The sequence below is a fragment of the Leopardus geoffroyi genome, chromosome D4 (genome assembly GCF_018350155.1).
Source record: "Leopardus geoffroyi isolate Oge1 chromosome D4, O.geoffroyi_Oge1_pat1.0, whole genome shotgun sequence".
Classification (NCBI taxonomy): domain Eukaryota; kingdom Metazoa; phylum Chordata; class Mammalia; order Carnivora; family Felidae; genus Leopardus; species Leopardus geoffroyi.
Window position 1 is genome coordinate 71,183,342 of NC_059342.1, and position 13,291 is coordinate 71,196,632.

General features: G+C 40.7%; 1 protein-coding gene across 2 annotated transcripts in view; it reads right to left on the minus strand.

Annotated features, from left to right (window-relative positions):
• Positions 1 to 13,291, minus strand: part of SVEP1 (sushi, von Willebrand factor type A, EGF and pentraxin domain containing 1) — a 200,418-nt gene that overhangs the window by 58,795 nt on the left and 128,332 nt on the right. For both annotated transcript variants that reach the window (XM_045469414.1, XM_045469413.1), the window contains exons 30-36: positions 12,321 to 12,491; positions 11,144 to 11,317; positions 10,006 to 10,125; positions 8,426 to 8,602; positions 8,115 to 8,199; positions 7,030 to 7,221; positions 5,914 to 6,081 (exon numbers count right to left, since the gene is read on the minus strand). In XM_045469414.1, the coding sequence (XP_045325370.1) occupies positions 5,914 to 6,081; positions 7,030 to 7,221; positions 8,115 to 8,199; positions 8,426 to 8,602; positions 10,006 to 10,125; positions 11,144 to 11,317; positions 12,321 to 12,491 (1,087 nt within the window). The remainder of the gene's footprint in view (positions 1 to 5,913; positions 6,082 to 7,029; positions 7,222 to 8,114; positions 8,200 to 8,425; positions 8,603 to 10,005; positions 10,126 to 11,143; positions 11,318 to 12,320; positions 12,492 to 13,291) is intronic.

The following is a 13,291-nucleotide window of genomic DNA, read 5'->3' on the forward strand; positions in this document are numbered from 1 at the left end:
TTTTAGGGCAGGAGGCAGAAATCCACTTCCTGCTTCTTTCTTTCCCTGACACTCATCTTACCACTCCTGTCTCCTAAAGTATCGGCTCTTCCATCTAGAGTTGGGAGCAGTTCACTCCCCCTTATTTCAAGGAAAGGTCTGTACAAAGGACAACGCCAATATGAGAAGAAACAACACTGAGACTGAAGCAAGAATGTGTGTCTGTGGACTCACTAAGCAGGCCTGGGTGGCTCACACAGTGTGCAGGGCAGTGGGAGTTGAGGCGGCTGGAGAAAGAAAGAGGCTCTAACCCTCATAGCAAGCCAACAGTATCTTGGGAAGCAGAAAGAGACCGCCAAACAGGCCCATCGCACATAAGCCATCACTTGCACACAGTGATGCCATCCTGAAGACACAGTGCATGCTGGCCTATGCCAATCAATTCCTTGGGGGAAGAAACAGAAAAGGAGTGGACAGACAGAACTTCTACTTCTGGCCATGCCACAGTCTGAAACCTTCCCTCTACCATATTTGACGGAATATAACAAAAGTTATTATGCACATGCCAGAAATAAGGAGGGAATTAACAGAGAAGTAAGCCTGTGACTGGATGCTGCAATTGCCATGGATTGGACAGGGAAGGGAGAAGAGGTGGTAGGAAATATAACTTTGGAGTTGAAACAGGGGAGCAGCCAAGTATCGGACATGGATCTTTGTCCTACAAGGACATTCATTGAAAGGACATTCACTAGAAGAATTCCACCTAGAGGCCCAGTGAGAGGAAAAGTGAGATCTCTGTATTTGTTGGGGCCCTGGGTGGGTAAATAAAAAGTCCCTGCTAGGGGCACCTGGGTGGCGCAGTCGGTTGAGCGTCCGACTTCAGCCAGGTCACGATCTCGCGGTCCGTGAGTTCGAGCCCCCCGTCGGGCTCTGGGCTGATGGCTCAGAGCCTGGAGCCTGTTTCCGATTCTGTGTCTCCCTCTCTCTCTGCCCCTCCCCCGTTCATGCTCTGTCTCTCTCTGTCCCAAAAACAAATAAACGTTGAAAAAAAAAATTAAAAAAAAAAAAAAAAAGTCCCTGCTAAGGTAGTAGTCCCTGGGTCTCATCTCACGTGGACTTGATGTAGAATTTATACTATTTACTTTATATGGAAAGCCTTCAAATTTGTAAATTAATGTAAAATTGGGTTCTTATCTGGTGATATCCCCTGGGTTCCTGATAGAAAAAACTATCCACATACTTAAACCATAAGGGATTGTCATGGATAAAACAAGTTTTGCTCACTCTAAGGACACAATATGAAATTACAAAACATACATGATCATGTTTTTCATCATGAATCAGTCAGCAGGCAGAACAAATAAGCGAGATTAGAGTACCAAGAAATTGAGACAGTAAAAAAAGTTCTAACATTAAAAAATTATATGAAATAAGTATGTTGAAATAATTAATAATAAAAAAAGACACAAAATCCTATCAAAAAAGGAAAAGATATTTAAAAAGAAAAGATATTTAAAAGTTATTCAAAAAGAAATATTTGAAAAATAAACAAATATAAATTCTAGAAGCAAAAATATATAAAGTACATTTTTAAAAAAAATTGATGGACTCATTTAAAAGCAGATTACAGATAGTAGAAACTGTAAACTAGATGATATATGTGAGAAAATTACCCAAATTGCAGCCCAAGTTTATATACAGATGGAAAATGTGACAGACTAATAAACACGGAGAGAGAAAGGAAAGGTCCAATACATAAGGCTTAAAGAAACAGAGAAAAGCGAAAGTGAAGAGGAGGGAGTATTTGAAGTTAAGATAGCTGAGAATATTCCAAAATTGGTGAAAGATGTGAATTTTCAGAGGTAAGAAGTACAATGAGTCCTGAACAAAGATGAATGACAATATAACACATTTTTAGTCATATCATAAGGAAATACTAAAACAACAAAGACATATTAAAAATAAAAAAGCCAAAGGGGAAAGATATTACTTATAGTGGAACAACAATTCATTCAGAATTTCTCGATCTCCGCACTACTGACATTTTGGGCTGGACACTTCTGGGTTGTGGGCTGCTGGTCTATGCATCATAGGCTGTTTAGCAGCATCCCTAGACTCTATCCATGAGAGCTAGGAGCACCTTCCCCTCAACTGTGACAACCAAAAAAGTCTCCAGACGTTGCCAAATGTTCCTGGTGGGCAACACCGCCTCTGGTTAAGAACCCCAAGCAGACTGATGATGGAATCCTCAATAGCAACATTAGCAGCCATAAGGCAATGGGATAATATTTTCAAAAATGTCTAAGGTAGAAAACTATTAGTGTAGACTCGTATACCCAGCTAAACTGTAATTCAAGAGCAAAGGTAAAGTACTATTATTTTTAGACAAAGATCGTAGAACATACGTTTGGTGAAAAAAAAAAAAAACGTAAAGGATATACTTTAGGAAATAGAAGTATTAAACCCAGAATTAAGGAATGGGAGGCATAAAGCAATGGTGATGAAGAGATTAATAAATGTGAGTAAACCTAAATAAGCACTGACTATATTAAAAAATTACTAATTTGGAAAGTTGTAAAAAAAGGGAAATAAAATATAGTGATGAGACGTTTAAGATGAGAGGGGAGACAGAAGTTATTCATGCTTTCCAAGATCTTTGAGTTGTTCAGAAGAAAGGCAAAGATATTCAGTATGACCTCAGGGTGGGGATGATTCCTTAAATTTGACAAACACACACACACACACACACAAATATAAACAACTGATAGATATCAAATAATATCTCCTAAGGTTTAAAATATGCATATTTCATGACACAACACTAATTCTTGGTGTCTGAGCCAGAAACAGTCTCACTCATATGTACCAAGAAACATGTGCATCTGATATTTACTTCAGAACGGTTACATCAGCAAATAAAGTGGAAACAAATTAACCTTCTACCAGTAGAGAAACGGGTGACTTACAGATAGTTCATTCTTCCAAGGGAATACCTTATAGTAGTCAAGATGAATTCTGTTAATTTACACGTATCAATAGAGAAGAGTGTAAAACACGTGGTAAGCAAAACTCAAGCTTCAAAAAGACACTTAAGAGTACTAAGAGTCATATTCAGAAATTGAAAGACATAAATCAATAGAACATTGTTTATGGAGACATACATATGGAATAAGGGGAAAATGAACATTTGTTACTTCGGGGAGAATGGGAAAGTGATGAGGATGGCTTCTCGTTACACTTGAGGTACTTTGCTGTATTATTTTTACTTCATACTGTATTTCTTTCATGAAAAGAAAGCTATTATAACTATGGCAAAAAAATTAATATGTACTTGTCTCTCAAGAATGGATGCCCAGTAACTTTAAGTAGAGATTAATGACTTTTTGTGGTTTTCTGTATATTTCAAATGTCTCATTGGCCATTTGGCCAGACAAAAGAGGAGTACAAAGGCTTTCTTTCTATCTGGCCCTCCCTGTAGCATCCCAAAGAGGAGTGAGGGGATGCAAAGGGGCATCAATGTTCTTCCTCTTGCCTAAACTTTTGCTTTCAGAAAAAAAATGAAAACTATCTCTTAATAGTTTTTGATGTTTTTCGTTTAGAACAAAATGTAGATGGGCAGTGATTTGTGACTGCAGGTACTTTCTATTAATTTGATTAACTATTTAAGATAGTTGCCCCCTAAATTATTAAAATGTTATCACTGTATACAGCAATAATGGTGACAGAGAAAATAAAACAGCCATTTTTACACATAGCACTTCATGTATGTTTAAAGCACTTTCTTAAAACTGTTCTCAGGCCTTCTAACACCTATGTGATTTAGGTGGGTAGATTCGGTTTCCATCTTTTCAATGGGATGAAATCTCCCACAGAGTGTCCACTTGCCTAAACCAGGAGGAATATGTAAGATAATGTGGCCCAATACCTTCATGTTTTAACTATAAAGCTGGAATACTCTTTATTCTGCCAAACTTTCACTGTTGTAGAAGGGGGCACATGAGATAATTCATGTGAAAGTCCTCTGAGGAATGTAAACCCTCTATGAATGTATGGATTTGTTGTAATTTTTATTACTGCCTATAGTACTTTTAATAAAATCCTTTTGTATAATATATAGACTTAACATTAGGCAGACTCAGAACTCTTGTGACATATTTTAGGTGAATTATTCGTAAAGAAAAGAAGAAAAATGTTAATTTGCATCTATAGAGTGATCTTTAATATTTAAAAATATTTGTAGACAAAATTCTGGGAAGAAATACAGTAACTACTACCATTTACCTTTGGGTAATTAAATTTTTTTGATGTTTATTTATTATTTTTTAGAGAGACAGAGACAGAGCGTGAATGGAGGAGGGGCAGAGAAAGAGAGACAGAGAGAGAGAGAGAAAGAGAGACAGAATTCAAAGCAGTCTCCAGGCTCTGAGCTGTCAGCACAGAGCCCATTGTAGGGCTCAAACCCATGAACTGCGAGATCATGACCTGAGTTAAGTCCGGCGCTTAACTGAGTGAGCCACCCAGGCATCCCTATTTTTGGGTAAGTTTTTAAAATATATTTTTTACTTAAGAAGGTGTCCAGGTTTGGGATCTCTATCGGCTATTCAAGAGTTTGACTCTCAGGAGCTTTTTGCAAAAAAAAAAAATATTGTCGCCACCTGCTGGCAGTCCTGTATTCCCGGGACTGTCTTCAACCCAGGTGAAATGAACTTCAGCTTCTATGGTAGAATAGAAACTTCACTGTCATTTGTGCTCCAGTCATAATAATGGCAAGGTTTGTTGAATTCAGTTTTTTTTCTTTTTGTCTTTTAATTGAAATGTTTTTAATGTTTATTTTTTATTTTGAGAGAGACAGACAGAGTGTGAGCAGGGGAAGGGCAGAGAGAGGGAGACACAGAATCTGAAGCAGGCTCCAGGTTCTGAGCTGTCAGCACAGAGCCTGACATGGGGCTCGAACCCACAGACAGATCATGACCTGAGCCCAAGTCGGATGCCTAACCAGCTGAACCATCCAGGTGACCCTTTTTTGTTTTTTGTTTTTTCTGATTAGGCTAGGCATGATACCATTTTATTCCTCACAGTATCCATAAGAAGTGTGAGCCTTTAATGAGATTATTTTTATGTAGGACAATTGAAGCCCAGAGCTTTTCCCCAAAGCCACACAGTGAATGACAGACTTGAGATGCAAATCCAGAAAGCAGCAACTCTTCTGCTGTTGCTGCTTCCAACTGTGTGAAAAATACCTGCTGTTAATCTGGAGTGTGAAAGCACTATTAATGGTGAAAATGTTTCTTGAAGAAGCAAGGGGGGGAAGCAAGCAATGAAATGCACATCAGAGGAGCCGGGATTCTCCTTCACTTGCTTGTTGCCTGCCTGAGATCTTAAGCAGACCACCCTCCCAGAGTGAGCCCCCCCCTTTCTCTGCACTTCCACAGTTTTGGGAGGATCCTATGAAACAGTGAGTGTGAAAGCTCTTTGTAACCTGCTTCCTCGTTTTTCAAAATTTATCTCCGAATGATACGAGATCATTAAAAATATAAAAACCTGAACTCTATTATCTTTTGTCCCTGTGGACATGTCACCTTTATGTTGTGACTTAAAGTCTTGCCTTCAGGTTTGCAGAAGATAAATATGCAACTGCCTATTTTAATGTGTTTTTCTCATCTCTAAGAAAGGTACAAAGATATTTTCCACTGCACTGCCCAATATCCATTATTCAAGGCCTAATTTGATAAATTACTCTAATTCCAGGAAAACACTGTTCCCACAGGAGAATATGCTCCCTTTCTGCTGTCAGGAAACAAGAACATAAAACTCTCTGTGGCTTTGGCTGCCAAGAAATTTAATTTAGTGTCCAGTGGAGCCCATCTCCACAGTTGGGGGTGCGTCCGCTCCCTCGAGGCTCCCAATGTTTCTTTCCCTCATAGGGTTACTCACCCTTCTTTGCAAGTGTAAGTGACAGTGTTCCCAAAAGTGAAGTTGCTCCCAGTGATGACAGCATCTTTGATTGCCGGCGGCTCTCCACAGACGACAAGATGGCAGGTAGGTGGCGCTCTGTCCCAGCTGCCTGATGCCGAGCATTCAATGACAGAAGGGCCCTGTAAGCTACAGGAAAGAATGATGCCACCTCTTTCATTGGCTATTATTCACTGCTATGGAGAGGATTACATAAAAGCAGGGGAAACCCGAGCAGGCTCCAGGGTGTTTATAATAATGAATGGGCTTAGGGTCTCAGCTGCAAAATAAAATGTGCTCACTGGTGGTGGCGTAGGGCACTCCAGACCTCACAAATAGGATACCGGGATGAGAAGGGGTTAAATGGGCTGGTTGGGATCCAGCAGTAACTGAGGCAGACACTCAGGAAGTCATGGTAACTGAAGTCAACGGGCATGAGCCTGGGCACCTGAATGTGCGTTGCTCACGACTCTGACCTCTGGTCTTCCTTTGATTTACAAACCTTACATCCCAAGGGCGTGGCTTACCCACCTTTGCTTGCCAACCTGATTCTGACTGTCTGTATCATTCTACTTTCTGGTCACTGGGTATGTTTCACTTCAGATCCTGTTGGCCAAGTTTATGACTACAACCTCTCTCTATTGTCCCTTCTGTTTGAACATACGCACATACATCCCCTCACACACCATTAATCAAACCAACCTCTTACAGTATTAAGAACCCGGGCCCTTACCTTGACATGTTTTTTGGAACATTCCATGCAATGTTGAGTATAAGCGTGGTAAGTTATTTACCACCTCCCCCCCCAAAATCCAGGTATTGTGTTTTGCTTCGCAAACGCTTTTTGCTTTTATGTTTAATGACTGAATGCTTATGGTAACTGACCTAGAGCTCCCAGAGTCAAGGTTAGGTGGAGTATTTTTCTAGGCATTCCTAGCACTATAAACTAGTCTTCAGGAAGCATATAAATTTGAGACGATCTTTTACATTTAGAAATTTGTATTTAAAGTCAGCTAGTCATATACAAATGAAATCTACTGAGTGAATAACGAGTAACAGGGTATTATAGGCAGCTTGGCTGGTGTCTACGGACTTTACCTGTATCCACTCTCACACGAATATGACGCAGTAGAAAGGTAGGTAAGCCCGCTCAAAATATATTTCCCATTATTTATGTTTTCGGGGCTAGAACACTTGACCAGTTCACACACAGGAAGAGAATGACTCCAAGAACCGCTAGCAAGACAGGATGATTCTCTAGCACCATCCAGAGTATATCCTTTATTACACCTAAAGAAGATAAAGGAAAATTACTGAATATACTTTGCTTTATTTTGCATCATTTTATGAGCACCAGAACCTTTAAAAATATTGAGGATTTACACTTTACAATTTATTGGAGGAGTTTTTTTTTTTTTCCTACTGAAATAATGCTTTGAAATTTTTTTTTTTTAAGGTTGAATATTGTACATCTTCCCCCAGGGACCCTGCTGAGTGATAAGTAGAAAAATAAAGAATTTGGCTTGCCTCCAGTTTGTGCCATGGATTAGTAGCTGCAAACAGACAATTCCTAATTTGAGAATGGTCTGGTTTAGCACAAGTGCCTGAGATATTGGGTCTGGAGACAAAACTCCAGCTTATAACCAAGAATATTCATCAGCTTGCATGGCCTTCCTCTATGACATCCATTCTCAGAACACCTCAAGGAGATGCTGGGGACAAGAATAGGTGACTGGTCAAGGGATTTAAGGATTCTAGATAGGACTACCCATTAGGTTATTAAATTAGATTTCTTCATACTAGACATAATTAAATTAATTCCATATTAATTCAAAAACATCTTCTGGGATTCTTCTTCTCCCTTTCTTTCAGCATTATATCACAGCCAGCATGTCATCAACAATATATACAATGTAGTTTAAACAAAAATTTTTTAGTGTTTATTTATTTTTGAGAGAGAGAGAGAGAGAGAGAGAGTGAGACAGAGCATAAGCACGGGAGGGGCAGAGAGGAGATGACACAGAATCTGAAGCAGGCTCCAGGCTCTGAGCTGTCAGCACAGAGTCTGACACAGGGCTCGAACTCATGAACTGCAAGATCAAGACCTGGGCCGAAGTCGGACACTCAACTGATTGAGCCACCCAGGTGCCCCCTACAATGTAGTTTTAGTCTTACGCACTTACTGATATGTTACTTTACTGCCATAGGTAAATGCTGAGCCATCAAAGCCTCCGTTTTCTGGAATAGCTGGTACACCACAGGAAACAGCTTAAAGGTGGAAAAACAAAGAAGGTACTGTTTTTCTTTGCTAGTGTGTACAAAAATCTCTAAAAGCTCCAGGGCAGCTCTAGGTTATCTTGTCACGTTTAAAGATGAACCTAATAGTTGGGCTTTAAATATGAAGAATATTGATACACTTAACACGTGACATTTCTACACTTTAAATCTCTAGTGCTGCCCAATGCCACGAACATGGTGAATTTACTACACATACCTTCACAGTATGGTATCAGATGACTCCATTCTCCAGACCCCAGACATGTGATTTTGGTCACTCCCATCAGCTGATATCCTTCCTCACACGAGAATGTGACTTCGGCGCCCACTGTATAAGTCTCACCATAAGAGTGGCCATTTTCTGGATCTCCTGGAGCCTTACATTTTATAGGTTCTTGAAAGGAAGAACAAGTTTTTGTGGGGAAATAAGTGGTATTCACACAACCATGCAAGGTCTCACAGCAAAAGAGTTTCACTGCCATTAAAGTACCAGTTAAATTTTTTGGAAAAAAACTTTTGAAGGGAGATGCATGGAGGTCTGGGATAGGCTGGACATTAGACCAGAACGTTTTTGTTTTTGTTTTTTCAGAGAGAGAGAGAGAGAGAGAGAGAAAGAGAAAGAGAGAGAGCTAATAAGCGAATGGGGGAGGGGCAGAGGGAGAGAGAAAGATTCTTAAGCAGGCCCCACATGGAGCCCAATGCGGGGCTTGATCCCACAACCCTGGAATCATGACCTGAGCCGTAATCAAGAGGTGGATGCTCAACCAACTGAGCCACCTAGGCAAACCCACAGAACATATATTTAATAGGCATTTAAACAACAATATTTTGGAACATCAATGACTACCAAAAATATACAAAATTGATCTGGCTGCAAAGGGAGTTGTTTGTTGGAGAAGTAGCAGTGGTACCAGGGCATTTATTAGAAGAACGTTAGCTCCTCCTACCTCGCCCAACCTCATACCTACTTTTTAAGCGCAACTGACTTTCTCTCAAATTGATGTAAAGGCAATACCTAAGCATGTTTGAGGAAAGTTCTCAAACTCCCCTTCCAAACAGGCTATGGATCAGAGACCCCTCCTACGTACAAATTTGAGGTTGGTCACCTCTTCTAGGGAGAGAAATAAGTTAAAGGGATATTTGGGGCTAGAGTTGGATAGGAGTAAATATAATACTGGAATTCTCAAAAGGGGAAGATACATTGATTCAATCTTTCTAAAGGTCATTATGGCTATGTAAGTCAAGGACTTTAAAGCCTCTGAGAAAGTAAACGCCATTATAAGACTTGATTTTGAGCATTCCTCTTCACTTCCTGTTTACTATTTTCTGGGAGTTGCTTTCTCTCAATAAATGCAGAAAGACATCAGTGGGTTGAGGGATGCGCTCGTTTTATCAAAGTTACCACAAAATACAGAGATGTGATAAGGCAAGATGTCCCTTTTTTTCAACAATATAATTCTGTGTGGCTGAGGCAGAGGAAAGATACTGATGGTAAAGTATCTTCTTTGCTCCGATTGAGGCTTTAGAGGCCAGGTTATAGTTCTAAATCCCCTCTATTATTCTCATACTATGCAGATATTGCTTCAATATTCTGGTGATATGGTTGGCTTTTGTTTTTCAGAGACTGGGAAGCTGGGCATAGCACAGTGCTACGGTAAAGCTCCTTTAGTCGTTACTTATGTGTCTTTTTAAAGATGGTTTATCTTCTCCACCTGTCCTTTGAACTTGAAAATAGTGTTGTGTTTTTAAAAAACAAAAAAAATTAATAATCTTCCCAATTACACACGTACTAGTTACCTGCACAGTTTTTGCCGTCTCCTGTGTAGGGTGGGATACAGGAGCAAATGTAGGATCCATTTGTATTCAGGCAGGAAGCATACTCACTACAATCTGACCCAACTGCACATTCATCGACATCTAAAATGAAGACAGCTTACAGGTAGTGAAGTTGATTGATTTTTCTTATGTATTAAGCATTTTTTTATATTTAAATCATTACATATCGCTTAACATATAACACCGTATACATTTTCATAAAATTTAAATATAGTAATAATGATCACATTGCAGTTACGCAATCAAAGCTACGATTTCCGAACTACTCTACAATCTAGCAATTGCACTATTAGGTATTTACCCAGAGGATACAAAAATACAGATTTGAAGGGGTACATGCACCTCAACATTGATAGCGGCATTACCAACAACAGTCAAACTGGGGAAGGCCCAAATGTCTATCAACTGATAAATGGATAAAGAAGAAGTGGTTTATATATACAATGGGATATCACTCAGCCATCAGAATGAAATCTTGCCATTTGCAATGACATGGATGGAGCTAGAATGCAGTAGGCTAAGTGAAATAAGTCAATCAGAGAAAGGCAAATACCATATTATTTCAGTCATATATGGAATTTAAGAAACAAAAATGATGGGTATATGGGAAGGGGGAAAAAGAGAAGAGAGGGAAACAAACCCCAAGAGACACTTCATGATAGAGAACAAACTACGGGTTGATGGAGGGAGATGGGTGGGGGGTGGGCTAGATGGGTGATGGGTATTAAGGAGGGCACTTGTTGGGATGAGCACTGGGTGTTGTATGTAAGTGATGAATCACTGAATTCTACTCCTGAAACCAATATTGCACTGTATGTTACTTACATACAGTAAAAAAAAAACCCATTTCCCCAGTTTGTAGGTGGGTAAGTAGAAGAACAGAGAGATAAAAATAGTCTTGATGTTGAGCCTGGTAACAATTTAAAACATTTTTGGCACCTCTAGGGACAGCTGCTTGGTCACTATGGCTTGTCCAGGGTGTCTTGGGATGAGATGAAGTTAACAAAGGAATGTCACAAGAGAGCCTCAGGGATTTGGGGTGACTGTCTCTCATGGAGCTGGACTAAACGCACACAGTACTTGCCAAGATTTATCTCACCAAGGCATGATGGTGAAATGCCATTCCAGCTCCCATTATCTGTACAGAACATCCTCGAATCACCCAACAAATAGTAGCCATTGTTGCACTGGTAGGTCACTGTGCTGCCAGCATGGAAGTCCTCGGCTGAATAAAAGCCATTCTCCAAAGGGGGTGGCACCCCACAGCTAATGCCTGCCACGTGACCAGGAAGAACAGAACTACGTTAGGAGAAACATGCTCAAAGGACATGTTGTTTATATTAAACTAGTAGTTCAGTTAAGCATGACTTTTTCATTGCACACAAACATAGACGGAGAGTCTGCTAGGAGGGGGAGCAGGCAGAAGACATGCCCGTGCCCTCGGCATCTAGCGTGCTCTCTGGCTCAGAGTGGGCATGCACTTCATTCGTTAGGAAGAAATATTCACAAAGGTCCTACTAGACACTGCCAGAGGCGCTAACGTTGCAGTAACGAACCGGAGATAAACTCCTGCCCTGTGGAGCTTACTATCTAGTGGGAGTAGAGAAACAAGCCACAGATAAATATATAAGTCAGTGAGAATAGATGCTATGGAGAAACTTTGCTGATCACCCTACCTAAAACAGCAGTCTGCCTCCACCCAATCCCTCACTTTGTATTTCCCTGCCTTGCTTCATTTTTCTCCATAGTCCTTACTTCTGGCCCTTGTTTTTCTTATTTATTATAACTTAAAAAATTCTTGTTATTTTCTGTCTCTCCTACTCCAATGTAAACTCCATGAAAGAGACTTTCTTCCAATGCTGCATCCCTAGAACATAGACCCGTGTCTAGCACATGGTAGGTGCTTTAAAATTGCTGAATAAAGAAATGAATGGATGCACCCAACTCAAGGGATCTTTCCCTATTTCCCACCCGGCCATAACCCGTCCCCCTCTGGACTCCAGGTCGCAGATCTGTCTTTCCCTCCCAACCAGTTCCCTGCTGCACCTGGGGTACAGCCACAGGTGGGTGTCTCTTTGGATTTCCACCACCCATTTCCCTCATGGTGGCCAGCACAGTTGGTTACACGAAGGAACTATTCAATGAACATTTGTTGTATTTGCTACTGTGGTGCACCAGGCTTTTATGCAGCATTCCCGAAACATTTCTTATGGACATTTCTTATGGTCCAACATCTTTCAAGAGCTACTGAAATGCCTTCAACAAAGGCAGCTCACGTTCACAGTGGGGGAGTGGTTGTGTCCATTGTCCTTGATTCAGACAGTACTGCACAGGGTTCCCGACCATCTGGAAGCCTGGATCACAGAACAGACTGATTTTGGAGCCTGGCTTTAAGTCTGTTGATACAGTTCGCAGATGAGGTACCGTTCCTTCTAAAGATGGGCAATCTGACGGCAAAGAACAGAGGCGCAGAGCTTGTCAGCGACATTGTAACAGCATCGCTAGGTCGAGAGTTTCAAATCATGTGTTGTGCAGCATCCAAAGGCCACTCCACTGACACTAAAACAAGGTAACACGTGACCAGATCACTGACAAGCAAATTTACTCAAAAAAACTATTTGAGTCAACCACTTTTCCTCTTTCAGCAGAGGTCAGCTGAACATTTAAAAAAAAATTTTTTAATGTTTATTTTTGAGAGAGAGAGAGAGAGAGAGAGAGAGAGAGAGAAGAGAGAAAGAGAGTGGGAGAGGGGCAGAGAGAGAGGGAGACACAGAATCCAAAGCAGGCTCCAGGCTCTGAGCTGCCAGCACAGAGCCTGACACGGGGCTCAAACTCATGGACGGTGAGATCTTGACCTGAGCAGAAGTCGGACGTTAACCAACTGAGCTACCCAGGCTCCCCACTGAGTATTTTTTTTGAAAGGAAGAAGTGGTATTTTAGGAATATTAATGAAATCTATCAAAACCCACAAATTCTAGGACATCTTTTTTTTAATGTTTATTTTTGAGAGAGAGAGAGAGAGTGTGTGAGCAGGGGAGGGGCAGAGAGAGGGAGGCACAGAATCTGAAGCAGGCTGCAGGCTCTGAGCGGTCAGCACAGTGCCTGACATGGGGCCCAAGCCCACAGACTGTGAAATCATGACCTGAGCTGAAGTCGGACACTTAACCAATTGAGCCACCCAGGTGCCCCAATTCTAGGACATCTTTAGGAAATTCTTTACATACACTGAATTTTACAATCATTGAGA